Raw genomic sequence first — 22251 nt, forward strand, 5'->3', positions numbered from 1 at the left:
CTTTTGGAAAGTCAAAATCCCAAAATTTAGAGGACAATTCTGTTTGTCTTTTTCAATTAATCTTTGCTCATATGTTTAAACTCTTTCGGAATAATCAAATCCCAGATTATCAACTCACTATAATATTATGTAATTAGCAATAATAACATAAAATCAAAAGGAAAAAAAAATCTCTCAGCCTTCTCTCTGCTTCCTCTCCGCAGTTCATCAAAACTTTTGCTTAGCGCTACGGAAGAGAACAATGGTCTCTTCTCCCAATGGTCCTTCTTTTTTTAAAAAAAAAAAAAAATTCTGTAATAAATTATCCATCATAGAATCTCCTAATAAGAGTTTCTCACTCCTAAAATTTTATAGAGAGTTTATTCTCTCCCAATACTTTCTCTTTTTGTAGGATTTCCATGCAAAAGTTAGTTTGGTTGTTTGTTTTGTCTACTTTTCCTCAAGGCTGAGTTTTATTTAGGGAAAATCATTCAAAAGATTGAAAGATTGAAGGATGGATACCAGACTTGGTCTGTTTGGACATCGTTTTCACAAAATATTTTTGAAAAATTTTGAAGAATATTTCAGGCCTTTTTTTTAATCTCAATTGTTAGGGGAAAAAAATAAAATACAAGAAAAATAGCTAATGATTACAAATAGAAATTATACAAAATCGCTTTAAATCATAACTCAAAATCACTTTCCTTTAGACTTTATTTGTTTAGATTTTTAATTTGCAAAGGACTTGAACAAATATCCTTTGGCATATTTTGAAGGGTGTTTGTCTTTAATTCTTACACAAAGTTAGACAAATCAACTTGAATAATGGTGTGTTTTTGCAGAAGTTTTTAAAGAGCAAGCAAGTGATTTTCTGCAACAAACCACCTCCAACTAGGCCTTTTACATAGTAGAGATTGTGAGTGGTCAAATTGTGACATTATTTAGTCTACAAAACATGTCTCTTTCCTTTGAATTGGGCTAACTAAATGATTTCTCAAACACTATTGTAAGTGTTTATTAGACCATTCTAGACGTTCTAGCACCATTCAAAAGGTGACTAACCATTGTAGCATGAAGAGGTACCAAATATGTTCAATTTCTGACCGTTAGACTGACTTCAGGTGATGTCTAATCGAAAGACCGGCGTCGGTCATCGCATATTTTGTTCAATTCAAGAGTCTGGTGATGTTTAGTTCAATGTCCAGTCCAAAGACCGGGGCCGGACATCAACTGCCCAATTTTGAAAATTTTCCAACATCAATAGAGACATGTTGGTGCGTTTGGTTCAGCAGAATTGGAATTGAATTAGAATTGAAATTCTATAGAATTGGAATTCTATGAATTATAATTCCAAATCATTGCAATTCTTTCGTTTGGAAAATGCATAGAATTGATATGGAATTTGTTTGGAATTCCAAATTCTTTGTTTGCATGAGAGAATAATTCATTAGGAATTAGAATTGTTTTCATGAAACATTTGCTTACAGAAAATTTTTCTTTTTCCTTTACTATATAATATTTTTTTAAACATTTAGCTAATTGTTACCAAAGCTTTAAGGAAAAAACCAATTTGTACCTTTAATAATTTATTTTTTCTTGCATTTAGCTAATTGTTACTCAAGCTTTAAAGAAAAAAAATTAGTTACTTTTCTTCAAAAAAAATATTATTCTTGTTTCTTTTCTTCTTAATTAAATTATATTAAATAAAAACTAACTATATATTCTAACTTAAAAAGTAATTAATATTTATCAAGTTAAAACCTTGATACTTTTTATAAAGCTAAGAACTTTAAATTTTAGAAAATCAAAAGCCTACTCTATGATATTAATTGGGAAGGAAAGTAATAGCTTGTGCCTATTATAAAAATTTGAGTTTTGTATCTTACAAGAAATTCCAATAGATGAATATGCAAACAAAGTGACTTTAGCAAAATAGAGAGAGAGAGAGAGAGATAAGCACAATTATACATTGCTACTATTCTTCAATAAATGGCCATTCTAATATTAAATTAAGTCCGAATAAGTTCCTATCAAATTTCAAGGCTAGGAATGATTTTGGCTAATTAGTGTATTAAAAATGCTCACAGTAAACAACTGCAACCACATGTAGTATTGGTGAAACAGTGACATCCATTTTAATTTTCTTTCTGAATTGTCAAAAACAATTTAATTGGATGAATGACAATAAATTAGAATAAAAAAGGCACAGAGCAACATTTTATTATTATTATTATTAATTGTCTCTTCCATTTACATACGAGACAGCATCATAATGACATATTATCCCAATTCCATACGAGTTTACAAAGCCTGCTGGCATACATAACATAAAGGTAACACCTAGTTCACACAGGCCCTGTGGTCTGCTGAGCCCTGGAATAGCTTGATACAGAAACAACATTATTCAGTATCATATCTCATTTGCATCCAAGTCAGAGTGAAATTGTTACAAAAAGTAGCTTCCCATATTTGTCACTCGAAATTAAGAAGACAAAACCAAATTTCACCATGCCAGAGGGATATGAGACGCTGCTAAAGCTAATGGCCTGCAGAAGTAATTACTCTGTGTTAGGATAACAACACATATTTGTTTCTCTTCCAGCTCATACATGAGAATAAATTCATAAGCATTTTGATCAGCCATCTTACTGCCTCACAGTATAACTATAACCATTTCTCATAACACTTTATTTCCATTTTGCAGTAAAAAAGTGTCTCTCTGCGATGAGAAATTCGTGATGTGTAGCCAATCAAATGAAATGCTAAAGTGAATCTTAACAGAGGTTCAGAAGCAAAGCCAAAAGAGGTGGGCCTAATGTCTGGTACAATGAAAGCTTTTGAGCATAAAGCAAAATGTAGTTTACACCAATCACATAGTAAACCACTGTTTGGCTAAACGGCCATTAGTGGATTCCATCACAGATCTTGTAGCGGCGCTTTACGAATTGCAAATCATTCATAACTTTCAAACAATCTATTTATTACTGCTTCAAAATACATGTGCACACAAAGTATATAGAAACTAAAAAAGAAGCCTAAACTCAGGAGAACCATTAATTTATTTACAAAAGTTGCATCTTACCCCAACTTTCAAGAAGTCAAAAACAAAATTTTGTTTATACGGAAGACAGCATCAGATATACTGAGCCAGAGAAACAGGTGCAAAGGAACTTCTTTTGTCATTAGATATCTGATGAACAAGACAAGAAATGAGCCAAACAAAACTTGAACAAGTCCACCTGAACAGAAATGGATATGAAAGATAAAATGGATATGGTTTCGTTTCTGTCTTGTTATTGGGGATAGCTCAAACAAACTGAAAAGAGGGATCTTGCCGTTGAAATTTTCTACTGTATAGCATTTTCACCTTTTGTTTTTAAAATATCCACAGCAAGTAAAGGTCATAAATTTAGTCCAGAATTACAAAAACCTACAACAAGTAGCTAAATTAGAAACAACCCATAAAACATTAATGCCAGCAAAATCACTAAAACGCTAAAAAACCCGAGAATCACATCGAAACAGAAGAAAAGGCACAACATTTGAACTTACTGTGAGAAAACCAGAAGCCCAAGATCCAAATCGCTTATCCTTGAAGCCACCAGAAAGGAGAAGCAAAGAAAAAGATTGAAATCCACCAGAGGCAACTAGCAAGCTGTAAGTTCCCCCAAAGGCCAAAAGGCAACAGCAGAGCGGAGCAGAGCAGAGCACTCGGAGCAGAGCTTTTAGTTGTTACCTTCTGGACTGAAGAACCCAGTTCGAGAAAATTAGGCACGGGTAAGTAGAGAGCACTCGGAGCAGTCTTGTGATTGGTGAGGTGATGGGTAGATGCGTGGCAGGAGTGGTGAAGGGTAGAGGGATGGCCGGAGGAGCAAAGGTCAATGGGGGAGACGGTGGTGGAAGAGGCAAAATGTTAGGGTTGAGGTGGAAGCGGCAGTGGACATAGGGGTGGCAATTCGGGTTCAAATCAGGTTGGCGGGTCGGGTTCGGGTCAACCCGTCAGAAAATCTGTTGACCCGAACCCGACCCGCCAACCCGTGACGGGTCAGGTATGCTGACCCGAACCCGAAAATTTCAGGTTGACGGGTTGGCGGGTCGACCCGAAATGACCCGAAATTTAATTTTAATTTATTAATTTATCACTGTAATTTCTAATAAAATCAATTTTTCACAAAACTAATTACATAATCAAGTAATAAAAATTTAAATAAATAATTTCAAACCAAATCTAAAATAAATAAAACACCGTAAAAGTGTTTTATCCCAAACAAAATATAAAATAAATTAAAACAGTATAAAAGTAAAAAATAATATAATATATTATTTGTCCAAATATAATAATTTCAACTTCACACAAATTAAATAAATTCATTTAGGATTAAGTAATTAATGCCTTTGTAAAAAAGAATAACTTAGTTTAGTTAGATAAAATTATTTTTATGTTTATTAAATTATTTTTAATTCGTAAACGGGTCATATCGGGTCATATCAGGTCACCACGGGTTGACCCGAAATCGACCTGTTTTCTTTTCGGGTTCATCGGGTCCAACCCGATTCTGACCCGAATTCCCGAAACCTCAACCCAAACCCATTAATTTCGTGTTAGGTTCGTGTCGTGTTTTCAGGTCGTGTCGAAAATTGCCACCCCTAAGTGGACATCAGAGCAATTGTGCTGAGGAAAAGCGGTTAATTAGATAGAGAAGGGAAGCGAGTGAACTTGACCCGATTTTTATTTTTTACCCACGTTGGATCCGCGTGTAGACCCGTTTTTGAGGGTTTAGACGTGGAATTGGAATTAGAATTCTTTTGGTCTGATAAAGAATTCAACTCATGGAATTGGAACCTCTTGGAATTAGAATTCAATGCTAATTCTATGGAAAAGGCAGCATCCAAACACAAGAATTAGAATTGGGGTTCCAATTCCAATTCTAAACCCCAATTCTATGGGGTACCAAACATAGGGTAATTGACTTAGTAAACCCTTGTTGATACAATTCATTATCCATCAGAATAACTTACCAAATTTCTACAAAAAGGCATAAAAAAAATAGATAAAATTGGCCTTTCATTGTTGGAGTCAAAAAATAATACAAGCATGCAGAAGAATTTTACTAATTCTTCACATTGGAGCATTGACAATATATACAAAACATTATCTTTAAGTAACATTTATTAATATCATTATGTATATTTATACTAAATAAAAGGATTGAATACATCTTTTACTTTGCATACAGAAGGAAATTCTCAGAAGCACTGAGGCTAGCTAGGAAGCAAACTTAACATAGGTATAATTGTCAATTTTCACTGCTCATAACACATTGGAGCAAATGAAAATGAAAAATCAATATTACCAAAATTTGAATTCCAACTGTATAATTCACGCGTATACACAACAAACAAGAATTTTGTCTATATGTTATCCAAATAAATCACAATTTTCACTAAGGAATCGATTTATACTTCGTGGAAATACTCCCATATGTAGGGTCCGTTTGTTTCGGGTGAAAATGTTTTCCAGAAAAATATTTTCCTAATTTCTCGTGTTTGGTTGCACAAAAGTTACTGAAAACATTTTCCTATTTAAATATTTTCACTCATCTTATGGAAAACAACTTCCGTTCCAAACTTACTGAAGTTGTTTTCCGAAATGCATGCATCCCGCCTGTAGTATGTTCCAAACTTACTGAAAACATCTTGTAGTATGTTCTCTTTTTTTTTTTTAGTGTAAACAGGAGAACTCGAATCCAAGACCTCTTCCTTACACTCCTTCCTCCGTACCACCCAACCCTCCCCCTAGTATATTCAAAATAAAAAAAAAACCTCATCCTGCTCATCCTATGCTAGTAATTAATTATGTATAATAGGGGCATTCTTTTCTAAAGAAACTTTCAGCAGTGAGAGTCTAAGATATATGTCACAATAAGCATTGCATGTGATTGATATTTGACACTAAATGGCCAGCAATTTGTTTATTGCTTAAGGAGATATTTTTTATTCATATATACATTTCTCCAAGATTTTTTAAAGTTAAACAATGAGATAAATTTTCTTATTTTGCATGGGAAGAAGTATGTAGTTATAATGTGTAGAAAGTAAAGATAGAGATAAAAGTGAAAATATTTCAAAAGTTAAACAAACACCAGAAAAATGAAGTAAGAAAATATTTTCAATAAGCTAACCAAACACCTGAAAATGATGAAAGGGAAATGATTTTCATGGAAAATTACTTCCACGGAAAATATTTTCCCAAGGAAAACATTTTACTTCCAACCAAACAGACCTGTAATGTAGGTGGGCATAAATACACATTTGTAGGTGGACATCATCGATTATCTAGCTTCTTAGAGATAAAAGACGATGTTTTTTCTGGTATAAGGACTGTAATTGATGGTGTTCATATGTATTTGCTAGATCAAAACTGTGTCAATGTAAATTGGGTTTCAAGAGAGACAAACAAATTGGCACATAGTCTAGCTTCTTATGCAAGATCTGCCAATTGCAGTGATTTTCTATGGAACGTCCCTCCTGATTTTGTTATACAAATCATGTTAGATGGTTTCTAGCAATCTCATTAATAAATCTTCCTTATTTATGAACAAAAGGGGCTCCAACTCTCCTCAAATGGGATAGGAAAAGGAAAATAGAACAGAAATTTTTAATGGAAGCCCTTGGAACATAACTTAACTTCACACAAAATTTACTATTTAAGGTACACACTGAAGACTAAAATGGACCAGCACCATTTGAATTGAAATAACCCTTCCATTGGTTTGGGCTTGTGCATGTTTGTTGTTCTGCAACTTCACGGACTAATTTAAAGTATACAAGTATAAAATGGAGTAAAATAAAAGTCACAAACTTATCAACCTTTTGTGATTACCTTTTTTTTTTTTAAATGCTTTGTGTCATCCTTTTTTTTTCCTCACATTTCTTTTCGTTGTCAATGAATTTCAGCTTATGCGGTTGCTTGCTACTACTCGTTCTAGGCACGAGTGTTTGAAGTGCTTAAAAATCTCTCATTCATTTTCTTCAAGAAATTAACATCTATTGTTTCTATATGTTTGTCTAATTTTTATTGTTTAAGTTTTATTCCTTTTTCTGAGTATCTATTTACTATCAATAAATCTTATGCAAATTGATTTCTTCGTGTAAATTAGTATTATGTGGATGGTTTTATTTTTTGTGTTTAAATTAGACAACAAAAAAAAAAAAATTTTTGACGCGTCTATTATTTTAGCTTTGCATATATTGATGATCCCAATTAGCTCTTGGAAATTTTGAAAAAAGAAAAAAAAAATGAAATGCAGAATGCTTTTATCTTTTTAGTTGTCAAATTTTGATGTTTTGAATTTCTAATAGTGAAGATGCAATTACCATTACATTGCATAAAAAATATTAAAAAAAAGGTACAATTACATTTCCAATTTAATAGTAATTTTTAAGTGCTTTTCCTTGGTTTCATCTAAACTTCCGATTGAAATTTGACCTTGCTTCCCATTCTTGTGGATTCTTTATTATTCTAAAGGATTTTTATTTGCTATTATTTGACGAACCGAACGACATGGTTGGTTGAACCAAACAAATCATGATTCGATCAGGTGTCTGATCACCCTATGGTTCAAACTTAAAAAACACTCCTAAAAAGCTGACCTGCCCAATAGGCAAGCAACATACTGCAAAAAAATTGTCTTCTCTATTTTCTCCTCTCCTTGCATCTGTCAATATCATGAAAGATGACAAAGATTTTCACTAAAGAAGAGTGTTAATCTCCCTCCAAATATTCAAGATCTCAATTAACACTATAACAATGGAAAACACTAACAAAGAATTCAGCTTCATTCTTGACTATGATTCATGCAAATAATGGCGCCTACATCAACTAAGTAAAATAACATAGGGCAAATCCCAACTATCACTTCCTTTAGAACTGATAATTAATGAAAGCTCTAGTTGCTATATTTCTCCTCCTCTCATGGTGGCGATGACTTCAATTAGGACCTCTTTATTTGCATCAGCAAGGCAACTAAACTTGACTCTTCCTAGATCCACTTGTATGTCGTTTGCATGCATAACTTTTGAACTCTAGAGTTCTATGGAATGCCTAATCAAAAGAAAGATTGGCTTTATGGATGCGCAAAGAGATTCAAGACAAATAGCAAAAGAATCAGATTACAAGAAGTTCATAATTTCATTATCGTGCACTTGTAAGCTAAAAACATATAGAAGAAAGGGGACATTGATAGCATACCTGGGATAGTAAAAGATTAATACAACCAGTTCATGATCCATTATCACACGTTTATAAAAGGAAAAACTTGATTTCAGTAAGCCATAGGCTGCATTTGAGCTTGAAACAGAAGGCAATGAATGTTCCCATGCTCATTAAGAACCAAATTTAGCAGAATGATCTTTTCCCAAGGCCAACACCTTGATTCACACTAGATATTGAGCCAGAAGATGATGATGATGAGAAATTCCTATCTTTATCAATGTTATTGAATACCATCATTGCCTCATCGAGTCCCATGGTCTGTCTTTTACTAGAAACATTATTTCCTTTTAGCAGCTTTCTGGCCTTCTCCAACAAGAAGTCAGTATCTAACAAATTGTTACCAAAATTTCAGATGAAAAAGAGGCTTAAAAAATCCAAAACAAAATACGTAGATAAATGTAAAGGAAAAGAAGAAACATATAACTTTAGAAGAAAAAGAGGATTCACCAGTTTCACTTGGTGAAGGTGTGGAAAAGTCTGTTGAGTGAATTCTAGATTTGTCTGTCTCAAGTGCCTTAGTGACCTCCTCCTTAATTTCCTCGATTCTTACATCCTCTGCATCATTGTCCAGAAATCTGCCAAGAACTTCACAACAACTGGGATAAAATCTGCGACCCTTCTCCACTGCCATCAAATGTGTAACACAGAAGTCAAATGTCAACCTTTGACCTTATGACAATGAATTTTAGTGAGTTCAAAATTTATTGAGTAAAATGACCATTGCACTTTACCAAGTACAATTTTTACTATATGTTTGGCTTCACCAGCCAAATCTTGTCTTAACGTGCTTCATATTTTTATTCTGAGATTGACATCTAGATAATGTACATGGACTATTTAAGTATGACGTGAATCATCAGGATATTTTTCATGTAGTCCAAAATTAGAGGAAAAAAGAGTATGTCTACAGCATTGCAAGATGAAGTACAATAATGCCATAAAACTGTAGATTTTTGAACCATGATTGGTGAATAATGATTTTCACAAAAAATAGAGATCTTCCATCTTATCTATAGTCTCTAGGAACTATGACCAATTCTTAACAAAAATAAAGACCAACAACTTATATTTCCAATGCTTTGAAGAGAACTTATGGACTTCACTACCTGCTTTTCGCAAGGCTTGTAACTGAGCTTGAAGTCGTTTTTCTTGCTCCAATGGACTTTTGTTCAAGTTGACCATTTTCAAGTTTCTGCACAAGGTGCTGGATGCTGGAAAGGTGCAAAACTCTGAGGATGAATCTGTATCTGCTATCTCCATTGCTAGCTTGACTTCACAGGGAAGTAATGCTCGTATAACGGAAACTACAAATTAACTCAAAGTCAACGTAACTAGGAACAACTCTTAGCTGAATTACAGTAATTAGAAGAAACTATTTAGCACAAAATGGGAATCCAACACATCATTTGGGAAGCTAAGCTGAACAATGCAAATATTTGAACTCTTTAAGTAGCTATTCAATTAAGTACTTTAGTGAATGACTGAGTCTTTATTATCCACTGCCATTCCAAATGTTGTATTCTGTGAAGCAGAAACATAATAGAGAGGATCTTCCAATGAACAAAGGAGTTGCTCAGCCTGTTCAATTTTACATCCAAATGAACTTGTACCCTTCAAAATTCTCAACAGTCACTTATCCCTTTACCTAATACTTTTGGACAAAATAAGTTTCATTTGTACTTTTCATTTTCAATTTTCCCTTTGTGCTTTGTCCTTAAACTTCCTCCAGCAAGTACATTGTAAACACACTGAAGAAAACTGTAGCAGCTTTATGGTATGCGTGCATGTAAGATAAAAGTGTGGTTGGAGAAGAATGGAATTACATAAAACATGTTTTTGAAAAAACAGCTCCACCCAAGCAGATAGTTTTTGAAAGCTATGTAATGAAATCCATTCTAGAAAAAAAAAAAAAAAATCCATTCTAGAAAAAGACATTTAACAAAATCTTCTTTGATAGTTTTGCCAATATTCTAAAGCTACTTCCAGAATCACCCCAAAGCTTTCTAAAGAATATTTCAGCTAAAAATAACCTAAAAGCACAAATTTATCATGATTGTATTTGAAAAAGCTCCATAAATTTGTTTGATTACATACTCTGTCAATGTACCATAGCTGAAAATTGAACAGATTCACTTCATGAATTTTTACCTCTATTTTCAAGTAGCAGCAGCCTCATAACCACATCATCAGCTAGCATCATCGATGACATGGATATACCACTAGTCATTGCATTTGTTGTATCCTTGACAGGTGCCGAACCTGTGCAATAATAAATACCTGCTCGAGAAAAATACAGATTTTGTATATAGCGGTGAGTAGGGTCGAATCCACAGGGACTGGGGATAATTCGTTTCTTCTAGAGTCCAAAGTATGGGGGGTTTTGGATTAAATGCTAACTAAATAAATTAACTGCAGAAAATAATTAATTAAAAGAAAATAACTAAGAGAAACTCTAGCCAAGGATACACTTCAGAAATGGTTCATGCAACTGATCATTGATGCAGAAATAATTCCAACATTTAGTAATAGATTAGTTATAGTTGTCATGCACGCGATAAACAACCAACCCTTCCTTAATTTCTCGATAGCTAAGGTACGACCATTAGCTATTTTTCTAACCCAAAAATAACCCTAGGTACGACCGTAGGATTTAATTTCTAGATTGCATTAAGAATTAGAAAGGCCCAATCCTAACTAACAAACACGCTACGAGGGTTTGTTTAAGTTAGATCGTATATTCCCCTGACATAAACCCAATTACGCCAGTTGCTACTGAGATAACGAACAATTACGGATTCAATCACCCCTATTTAGCAAAATAGCCTATATGAATAATTAAATATTGCGCATCTATTCAATCACTCACATGAGCTATAGCAATTAAAAGCAGGAAACATATAAATATCAATAAATTAAGGAAACAATTAAAATAAATTAGATCTCACAGTAATTGTTGAACCAAATCTTCAGTTGTCCCCTTTGACTAGAATTGAGAGGTTAGTCCTCCATTAATGGAGAACAACCATGCGAAAGAATAAAACTAAACTATGCTAAGAGCTAAGCTAAAACTATTGAATGATCCCCCTTCTTGTACGTTTTGCCTCCTTTTTAAAGCCAACAATGACTCAAGTTATCTAGTGGTCCCCACGGATTAGAAGTCAAGGAGCAAAAGAATTGGAGCCCTGCCGAATTGCTTGTTTCCTATTGCCAGTAGAGCTCTAATCTCCTAATCAGCAAGCAAATGCAGTCTGTCTCTTCCTCTCCTTGTGGGCCCTCTTCCTCTCCTTGTGGGCCAGGTCGATGGAGCCTTCTTGAAGTCTCCCACTTATGGAGCAAGTCCCTACTTTTTGGTAGTTTTCTGCTTCATTCCCGAAATTAAGTCCAGATACCAAATATGAGTAAATATTAACAATTAAGCAATATTTGGTAAGGATAAAAAGGGAGATTAATAATAAAATAACCAACAATTAACACCCTATCAATTCCCCCCACACCTGAATCATGCTTGCCCTCAAGCATGGGAACAGCAATTGAACACCAAAATTTGACAATGGCTACTGCTCCAACTACCGTATTGCCAAGATGCCCAAGAAAAATAAATATCAAGCATCACAGGTCAATATCCAAGAAAAATCAACCCGGTTAGCCTCTAAACCACCAACTTCTCCAATTTAAAGCAAACTAATCTAAGAAAAAGGAATGGTTGCTCACATTTATCAGCAAATGGTCCAACTATTAACCAAAATCTCGACATTAAGATCACAAACTGGCAAGCTGACTTATTCACATACTAACACAATCTTTATTTTATTATTTTTTTCTTTTTGTTTTGTTTTTGTTTCTTTTTCTTTTTTTTTTTTTTTTTTTTTTTTGAGTAACAAAAGACTTAGTCTATAGCCCTTAGAGCCTTTTGACGCGAACTCCAACATTTGATAGATGGAGGAGCCCGGTTACTCAACTCTAATTGCTACGGGACCATGCACTCATAGCAACTACTACCTTTTGACGCGAAAATCAACACTTTAGGTGAAGATCCCCGGTTACTCAGTAGTAACAACTAGTGAAGTACAGTCACCTCTTATTTATGATAACATACCACAATAACTAGAAAATATCACAAAAATAACAGCAGTCAGCCTCAAATTTCCAAACATGGAGAACTAAAATTAATAATTGGACCAATTCACATGAAAAATGCCAACAATCATTCCCTATGCCTAGAAAAGTTAACCAAAAATTGAAAAAGTTAAGCAATTATTGATATTCACCAGAGAGATGTTCCTGAACTCAACCACATCAACTTGATATCCTTTTATTACTAAAACTTGGCAATAGCAGAATTAGAGACAACAATCCAACATCAAACTTGGTATTCAAATAAAAAACTGACCACTAGGAAAAGAAAAGAAAAGAAAATAAATGAAAGATAGGCAAAAACTAACTAAAAATAAAGGAAAAGCCCCTAGAAACTAAAAACAAAAATACTAGCACCCAAAACTGACCCCCCCCACACCTAAATCACACATTGCCCTCAATGTGATAAACTAACAGCAAAAGGAAGAAGAAGGGCAACGGTACTTCCCTGAAATCGTCAAAACAGGGGCGGGTCGGGCGGAGTGCTGTCAAATTCTGCGCCATGTTATGCAAGTCGATATCAATGTGGGTCACTCGAGTCTCCAGTCTCTCAACTGTCATCGGAAGTTGGAGCCAGTCGTCGGCCCCTGGGGGAGGATCGTGGCTTCACCATGGTAACTAGCAGGCAACCCAAACAATAAAATGCACAAGGCAGGCTCCTAAAATCTATACGAATACCCCAATACTTATAGCAAATGCAATTGACGAGCACTTGTGGTCCCAATTCAGTCAGATATAGAAACAAAGTAGTCCAAATGTGCAACAACTGCTCCAAAGACTTGAGTAATTAAAATTGATGGGCAGATTACCCCAAGCAAGTCAATTAGATGCAACAAAATGAGCAATAGGCAATGGAAGTGTCACAGTAGCTTCCCAAATCAACAATCAACCGCAGAAAGTAGCTACCCACACTATCAGAACACAGCTCCCAACAATGCAACAAAAGAATCAATAATCACAGGAAGCCCCACTATTGTAAGAACCAGCAAATGCAATTCAATAAGCAATGATATCCGCAAATGCAGACAAATACCAAACCTTTCCCCACAAAATCTCAGTAAATGCCTCCCAGAACCTCTTAAAACAGCCACAAGAACCTCTTAAAAATCGCAACCGATGGTGCACAGAAGCAGCAACTAAATGCCCAACCCAAAATCGCAACAAACGCCCAACAAAAGCAGCAAACCCCCAAAATCAACTCCCAATAATTTCCAAATAAGAATAGCTATCAGAGGGTCTAGAAAATATCAATCTCAAGGGCTAAAAGAAGTCCCAAACTAATGAATTGGGATAGTAACTATGGCCATGAAATCAGCAATCAATGCACTAAGTATTAAAATTGCTGGATTAAATAAATGCACAACTTTGCCAACTACCATTCAGCAGAGGCCCGAATAATTTAGCAACTTAAATCAACAGTCATAGGGCATCAAGAATTCAGCAAATTAATTTAGCAGGGACCGAAAACCAAAGTTCAACATTGAACCCAAAGTCTGTGCCCAATTCAATCTAGAAATCTATTCCAGAAATAGTACTCCAAATATAAGTAATTTATCTTAGAAAGTTGGCCAATAAATTGGGAAAAACAAGTACCTCCGCCTCATACCAGAGACACCAAGCAGATGGCCATGGGTGGTGGAGCAGTGGAGCAGCGGAGGAGCTGTTGGCCGTGAGCTGGTGACGAGGTGGAGAGAGAGCAGAGGGAGGTTGCGGCGGTTGGCAGGAAGAGGCGGTGGCCGAAACTTCGTGCGCGGGAGCAGCGCGCGATGGTGGCTCTGGTCGGGGACGAAGCTGGAGGAGAACTGATGGTGGTGCGAGGTGGTGGCCGCGGCTGTGGAGCGTGGGCGGAGAGGAGCTGGACGAGCGCCGCTGCAGAAGAGGAAGAAGGAGCGCTGGCGGTGGTCAAAGGCGCTGGTGAGTGGAGGTGGCGGGTGGAGCTTGAAAGGGAGAGTGAGGGGAACGGCGGGCAGCTCCGCGGCTGCTGGTGGCGTCGCGAAGGGAGAGCAGGGGAGGCGGCGAACGCCTCTGGTGTAGCTCGAGCTCGCGCGCTGGTGGAGAGCTGGTACTGGAGCAGGCCGTGGGTGAAGCTTGGAGGCGGCGGCTAGGTGTGGCTGGGCAGAGCTGGTGGCGTGGGCTTGCGGCGGCGGACAAACGAAGGAAGAGAAGGAAAAGTGGAAAACAGGGGAATAGCGGAGAAGAAGAAGAAAAGGAAAGGAAAGAAAGAAAAGAAGAAGAAAGAAAAAGAAAAGAAAAATAACAGCTTTTGGTCTATTTTTGTTTCTCTTTTTTTTCTTTTTTTTTTTCGAATTGAAATTTCAAAAAAACGAATTGCTGAAAGAAACTAAACTGAAAGTGAAGAAGAAGAAATAATTTTTTATATTTATTATTTTTTTAAAAAAAAAATTTTTTTTTGTTTTTGTTTTTGTTTTTTTTTTTAAATTTTCAAATTTTGAATTTTTGAAGGAAACACAGAACTGAAAAAGGAAAATAAATTTTCTGTATTTTATTTTATTTTATTTTTTTTTCATGTTTTGGGTCGTCAAACACCGCGTGGGCACGCCAAGATTAGTAAACGTCCACTGACCTCAAGAGACCCAAACACCGCGTGGGCACGCCAAGATTGACAAACATCCTCTGACCTCAGGAGATACAAACACCACGTGGGCACGCCAAGATTACCTATTCTGGTCATAGTGAGGAAACATCAAGAGTGATTAGTACCCAAGTGAGAAACGACATATTTAAGAAATTGAACACAAAAATAACAAAATCAACAATTGGGTTGCCTCCCAAAAAGCGCCTTTCTTTAATGTCTTTGGCTAGACATGCTATGCTTGTTCACGGAGGATAAAATCTTGTGGCTCGGTTCAATGCTTCATCTTCAATGTGATCCTGGTAACCCTCGTAAATAGAGTAATCCTTGAGCACACGAGTTGCGGGCTTCCATGGACTAGTAAATGGTGCTAAACAAGTCAACGATAATTTGCATTCTCCATTAACTCCTCCATCACATGCATTCTTCGGTTCAAGATATTTTTCCATTGCCACTCTTAATTTATTCCTGTCATGAAATTTCAAATTTTCTGGTATAATAAAATCAATTTCAGTAACAGGAATTGAAGAATAGGAGTCAGGAAAATATTGATTAAGGAGTGGAGAAGATGTCACCGCATTTGGAGATTGTTCATTGGATTCATTCACTTGAATGGGTTGCGGTTGGGATTCCATTTCTTCCTTTTCGGCTTCTTTTTCAACTGCATCTGTAGATTTTTCATTTTGACACTCTTGCATCTCCTCATCACTAGTCAAGCAAATTGCACTCTCATTTTCTTCAAAATCAACAATGATTTCCGAGGACAATTCTTCCATTTGAGAAGCCAATCGATTCATTTTGGATATCAATAGACATAGTTGATCTGCCAGATAACTCATTGGATCCTTCATCATCTCATTCCTCATTTGTGTCTCCTGTTGGAATCGGTATGTATTAATAAATAATTCACCCAATTCCTGAAAAGACATACCTGACAAGGACGATGGTTGTTGAGACTCTTGCTGTTGAAAATCCATTGGCCCGGTCGCATAATCAAAATTGGAATTATCCCACCATCCTTGATCATACCCGTTTGAATAAGGGTCATACTGCATTTGATATTGGGGTGGAAAATCTCCAAAAGTATCAATTGGAGCACTTAGATTATCTTGAAATGCGGGGCATGTGTCAGTTGAATAACCTGAGTCAAAATAAGTTCCACAATTTGCACTATCCCATTGATCATTAGGAAACACGTGAGTCTCATAACCCCATTCAGGAACAAAGTCCAGTCTATTATCAAAATATGGAATGTTAGCAGCCATAAAAAAAAATAAATAAATTGAAAATGAAAACAAGGTGAACTAAAAAAAGAAACAAATTAATCTGACACCAGTCCCCGGCAACGGCGCCAAAAATTGACAGGTGCCGAACCTGTGCAATAATAAATACCTACTCGAGAAAAATACAGATTTTGTATATAGCGGTGAGTAGGGTCGAATCCACAGGGACTGGGGATAATTCGTTTCTTCTAGAGTCCAAAGTATGGGGGGTTTTGGATTAAATGCTAACTAAATAAATTAACTGCAGAAAATAATTAATTAAAAGAAAATAACTAAGAGAAACTCTAGCCAAGGATACACTTCAGAAATGGTTCATGCAACTGATCATTGATGCAGAAATAATTCCAACATTTAGTAATAGATTAGTTATAGTTGTCATGCACGCGATAAACAACCAACCCTTCCTTAATTTCTCGATAGCTAAGGTACGACCATTAGCTATTTTTCTAACCCAAAAATAACCCTAGGTACGACCGTAGGATTTAATTTCTAGATTGCATTAAGAATTAGAAAGGCCCAATCCTAACTAACAAACACGCTACGAGGGTTTGTTTAAGTTAGATCGTATATTCCCCTGACATAAACCCAATTACGCCAGTTGCTACTGAGATAACGAACAATTACGGATTCAATCACCCCTATTTAGCAAAATAGCCTATATGAATAATTAAATATTGCGCATCTATTCAATCACTCACATGAGCTATAGCAATTAAAAGCAGGAAACATATAAATATCAATAAATTAAGGAAACAATTAAAATAAATTAGATCTCACAGTAATTGTTGAACCAAATCTTCAGTTGTCCCCTTTGACTAGAATTGAGAGGTTAGTCCTCCATTAATGGAGAACAACCATGCGAAAGAATAAAACTAAACTATGCTAAGAGCTAAGCTAAAACTATTGAATGATCCCCCTTCTTGTACGTTTTGCCTCCTTTTTAAAGCCAACAATGACTCAAGTTATCTAGTGGTCCCCACGGATTAGAAGTCAAGGAGCAAAAGAATTGGAGCCCTGCCGAATTGCTTGTTTCCTATTGCCAGTAGAGCTCTAATCTCCTAATCAGCAAGCAAATGCAGTCTGTCTCTTCCTCTCCTTGTGGGCCCTCTTCCTCTCCTTGTGGGCCAGGTCGATGGAGCCTTCTTGAAGTCTCCCACTTATGGAGCAAGTCCCTACTTTTTGGTAGTTTTCTGCTTCATTCCCGAAATTAAGTCCAGATACCAAATATGAGTAAATATTAACAATTAAGCAATATTTGGTAAGGATAAAAAGGGAGATTAATAATAAAATAACCAACAATTAACACCCTATCAATCCTTATAATCCATTGGTTGAGCAAACCTTCGGCAAATTGTTGTGGACATTTGTCCATCAATTGAACTTGTTGATTTTCGTTTCCTAACATTAATGTCAAGGCTAGACTTGGTAGAAGATGAACAAGAAGAGATAGAAGTTGAAATGCTCAGCCAGTTACTTTCACGCTTGTCTTCATCAAATGCATTCATCACCTCCAGATTGAGTTCTAAGGAAGGCATCTTCTTCACAGTCTTCTCCTTCGCTTGACCATTCAACATGAGAATCTCTTGCTTCCCATCCAAGGATCTATCCAAAACTAAAGAACAATTGGGAAAAAAGCGCCAACCACTATCTACTGCCAAGAGAGAAACATAACAATCAGAGATGGAGATCCTGAGATTGCAATAATTCTGCTCCATGAACCAAAGAGATGATGACTTGTATTTAGAACTCTCTAATTGCAAAAACTATAGAATTTGGTACTCAATTTTAGTAATCTCGGTTCAACTTCAGATAAAGTTTGAAGACTGGCATAATTGACATAAACAGGACAGATAGTGATGCAAATCACAAGTTTGTAGTACTAGCAATATCTTGTGATAACTACAAAGTAATGTCATATATGGTATCCCATTTAAATCAGCCTCTCTCAGATTCCCACATGAGGTTGAATGTGCATTTGTTATTTCTCTTGCTAGCGTAGCTTCTCGTGGAAATAATAGCATGAATGCCACTGCCCATAAAAATTCATTCTTTAGGCTCACATTCAAATTATGGGGATGGGATTAATTCTAAAACTATGAAGATTGGAACAGTAAAAGTAAATTTGAGCAATACAGCCGCCTGATTTAACAATGTAGTATTTGTCTAGGATCAATATGGACCCTTTCATCCCAGATGAATCTATTGGTTATAAATAAGCAACAAATGGAGAAACAATAACAAACTAAGCATCAACTGGGGAAGCCTGTCAGTCAGAATCATTTTACCAGAGGATATTTGAGGATACTTGAAAGAAACGAATTATCTATTTTACTAAGAATCATTTTACCAGAATCATTTTACTAAGAACTGCATCAGGATACTTGAAACGAAATATCTGTTATAAAGATGATAAACTTTCAGCAGCTCGTCAAGATTAAAGTTATTTGCATTGGTACTAGAAGCTGAAATATCAGACTTTTCTTCGGTACTAGCTGATAATATAAAAATAAATTAATTACAGCTATCTGTCAAGAACATGTATACAGTGGTTATTTCTGGAGTATCACTGAAAAACATGCATCGTATCTTTTGTTACTGAGAAACAGATGTTTTTCATCTTCGTTAAAGTACAAAATGAAGCAGTTTTCCCAACAGACCATCAGAACAGAATAAACTTCATTGGCACTTAAATCCCAAGTATCCCAGCCAGGATCAATTTCAATGGATTAGAAGTATAAAGTTGGTCTATGTTCTGGCGACAGAAAAGTCAAGAAGCAAGGGAAAATCATATTATATCCTTTAAATTGTATCTATACAGCTTGAGGCACTACCGGGGCCAAAATGTTTCTAAAATCTAAAGCAAACGATTAATGACCAATAGGAAGGAGAAACCTAATCATCTCAAGTAGGACCCTGGAAATATGCTCTCATTCCTTTCCTCATTTCTTCAGGACAGAACACCAGAAAGTTCACCAGAAATTCCAGTAGACACTCAGGACTTAGGCTCAATATCTAGTTAACGCTTGAAGTGTGTTCCTAAATGAATGTTGCACTTTATCTAGGTTTTCCATTCCACTAGAAAAGTCAAAAAGTCAGAACCACCGAATACCTGTGGATACTACTGAAACTGAATTTTCTGACTCTTATTTCATGTTACTTTGAATGTTATGGCACTCATAATTGCTGATGTGCAAAGCCAAGAGCACATGCATTGATGCACAACAGCTTTAAGATGAAGAAAATAAACTTCCAATGCAATCAGATGGATGCAAATAATTTCACTTAACAAGTTTCTATGTTCTTAAAGATTGTCTCAGCTTGAGGTCACTTATTTTGTTAACTAAGTGACGGACTCTCTGTTAAAACATCTTTCATAGGTGGAAATTTTACCTCCATTTTCGACGAGCAGCAGCCTCATAGTTAAATCATCTGCCACCATCATTGGTGACATAGACATATTACCAGCAAGTGGATTTCTAAGCATTTCTCTCTTCAAGACATCAATGCATAATTTGTCTTTATTAGCCTCTTTTCCCTGTTCCATTGATTCATTGTAATCCTTAGGCCTAGTCAACCTCCTGCAACTAGTAATTGATGTTCGTCCATCAACTGTAGAATCTGAGACACATGCTCCCTTGTTCAGTAGGCCCACAATTACTGACGGTTCCTTGCGCCTAGCTGCTACATGAAGTACAGTATATCCTCGAGAATTCCTAAGATTGAGATTAGCATTACCCAGACTGAGCACCTCAGTGACCACCTTAGGATTGCAATAGGCAGCAGCATAATGAAGAGCAAAAGCATCATCCAAGGTGATATCAGATTCATCCAAAAGTAATCTTAACAATTCTACATCATCAGAGTCCAGTGCTTTGTGTATCCTTCTGATTCTCTTGTCAGCGATGAAATTCACTTCACAAGTGTCATGTTTCAGGTCTTGGTCATACTGTATCCTAAAGGATTTGATATCAGTCAGAACTTCATGTGGAAGCTCCTTCTCAAGAGTGAGATTATCTAGATCTGACTGTGCTACTCTCTGGATACTGTGTGAAAGGAGCTGGTTCAGCTGGCAGTGGAAGGCTACTATAGTTATTGGAATTACATCTTCCTCAAAAGCCTTATCCACAAAGTTGAGAAGCTGACGCTGCATGCAAAAGAAATGAGCACCAGAAAGAATTATAAGGACCTGATGTGAAACCTGTTTCTAAAGGCAAGATAGCACTCAGGAACACATCTGCATTATTACAAAAAGCATATACACAGGGAACAAGACAAGCTGAAAAGAATGAACTGGTCGATACATTAACGCAAGAAACAAGCTTGATTTAAAGCACAGAACAAACTTTACTGGAAAGGCTAATGCAACTTATCTAAAATCAAGTCTACAAGAGCTTGCTGCTACATAGTACAGATGAAAACATTCTTACAGTTAGTTATAGAAATTACAGCTTGAAACCATAATAAGCACTTAAAGATGAAGAATGATGAATTCCAGAAGCCATAATAATCAATTAATGCAGGCTACCTAATTGCAATGAGAAAGAAAGTGAAATGCAAGCCAAAGGGTAGTCCAAACAAGTTTAAGACAATAACGACCTCAATGTTTATGAGGCGAAATTAAATATTTTCAAATTGAACAATATGGCTTGTGCAATTGGAATTCCCTGAAACATGTTTACAGTGATTGGCATTAAATATAAATCAGAAACATAGTTCCCTAGAAAACCAGACTAGATTCAACTTACCAAAAGCTAGGAAATGAGTTGTTGGGTAAGAGCGTCCACATACTATATTTCCCAACATTCACTAGATTCGCAAATTTTCAGACATAAAATACGAAAGTTGGAAACATTTTCTAGAGTTGATCTTAAGAACAAGGTTAAACATGAGAAAGTAAAGAATATCTATCACTGATATTGAGTTTTCAAAGTGTATCCGACTTTAGAAGCACAGAACAAACTCTTCCATTTAGTTTTCCTTATCCTTGCAAAATCATTTTCTGATCCTTGATTGGTTGCATGCCGGAGGGGACTAGAAATTAAAAGCCAAAAGCACTTTCTGTTTTTCCCTTCTGAATCATCTGCTCATCTACAATTTCAAACCCTTTCTGACTTTAGAATGGTCAGCATCAATGTGAATATAGTACTGATATTGCCTAGATTAAACCATCAAAGTTTAGTACAAAAACAAGCAGAATAACACAGCATAAAGCATGTAACCAAATTGGCATCTAACGCATACCTGAACAACCGAAACAAGTTCATTCATCTGAAACGTTGCAGAAGCATACATGAGCTCCACCGCATAGTTAATTGCAGGGCCACACGCATCATGAGCGCAAGACTCATCAACGCATGTCGAAACCTCTGGTGGCGAAGGAATGAGCTTTCCAGTATAAACATAATTCAAGAAAACCATAAATGCTTCATATCCTATCTTGCCATGAGGTACCAGTTCTTCTATGACATATTTTGGATTACTTTCATTTGCAGAGCAAGCATCTTTACCCTTCTTAAACAATTCATGGAAAAATGGACTGCGTGAAGCCAAGATACAGCGATTTACACCTACAGAAGTTCCTTCCACAACAAACTCTGCATCACTGTAGTCAAACTCAGCATCAAGCAAAAGCTTTTCAAGGCTATCACTTAGTTTAGGATAACTCAACTCATGGCCTGCAGAAGATACACTGTTTCTCTTCTCTATATCCATTGGATTACTGAAAGAATAGTAAAATTAGGCAAAGAGATTCAGCAACTCTAGAGTAACAGGAACCTCATCCCTAGCTCTTGTTGCCCAAAGTCAATTTTAGGCATCTGAAGCTACATTCAGATGTCACATATCAGAACCACTACAAAGGCACCGATCCAAGAATCCACGATCACTAACTTCTCACTTTTATCCAAAGCATTGAGTTTAACTCTATTCATCTTCTCTTTTATGCACATATCCCCGTTAACCCACCATCCCAACTCAACTTCTAAAAC

The 22251-nt window shown here is 36.1% G+C and overlaps 1 protein-coding gene and 1 long non-coding RNA gene across 2 annotated transcripts; both read right to left on the reverse strand.

The window, feature by feature from the left end:
- Positions 1 to 2168: 2168 nt before the first annotated feature.
- Positions 2169 to 3915, reverse strand: LOC113770788. The gene is made up of 2 exons (XR_003468424.1): positions 3532 to 3915; positions 2169 to 2525 (listed from the first exon to the last, which is right to left on the reverse strand). It is a non-coding gene; the product is annotated as an uncharacterized LOC113770788 (long non-coding RNA).
- Positions 3916 to 8296: 4381 nt separating this feature from the next.
- On the reverse strand, positions 8297 to 21976 carry LOC113771077 (BTB/POZ domain and ankyrin repeat-containing protein NPR2-like). The gene is made up of 5 exons (XM_027315700.1): positions 21506 to 21976; positions 19655 to 20408; positions 9361 to 9558; positions 8702 to 8878; positions 8297 to 8580 (listed from the first exon to the last, which is right to left on the reverse strand). The coding sequence occupies exons 1-5, from the start codon at positions 21974 to 21976 to the stop codon at positions 8378 to 8380; spliced, it is 1803 nt and encodes a 600-aa protein (XP_027171501.1). The 3' UTR covers positions 8297 to 8377.
- Between the last annotated feature and the right edge of the window lie 275 nt (positions 21977 to 22251).

Source organism: Coffea eugenioides, chromosome 5 (genome assembly GCF_003713205.1).
Source record: "Coffea eugenioides isolate CCC68of chromosome 5, Ceug_1.0, whole genome shotgun sequence".
NCBI lineage: Eukaryota > Viridiplantae > Streptophyta > Magnoliopsida > Gentianales > Rubiaceae > Coffea > Coffea eugenioides.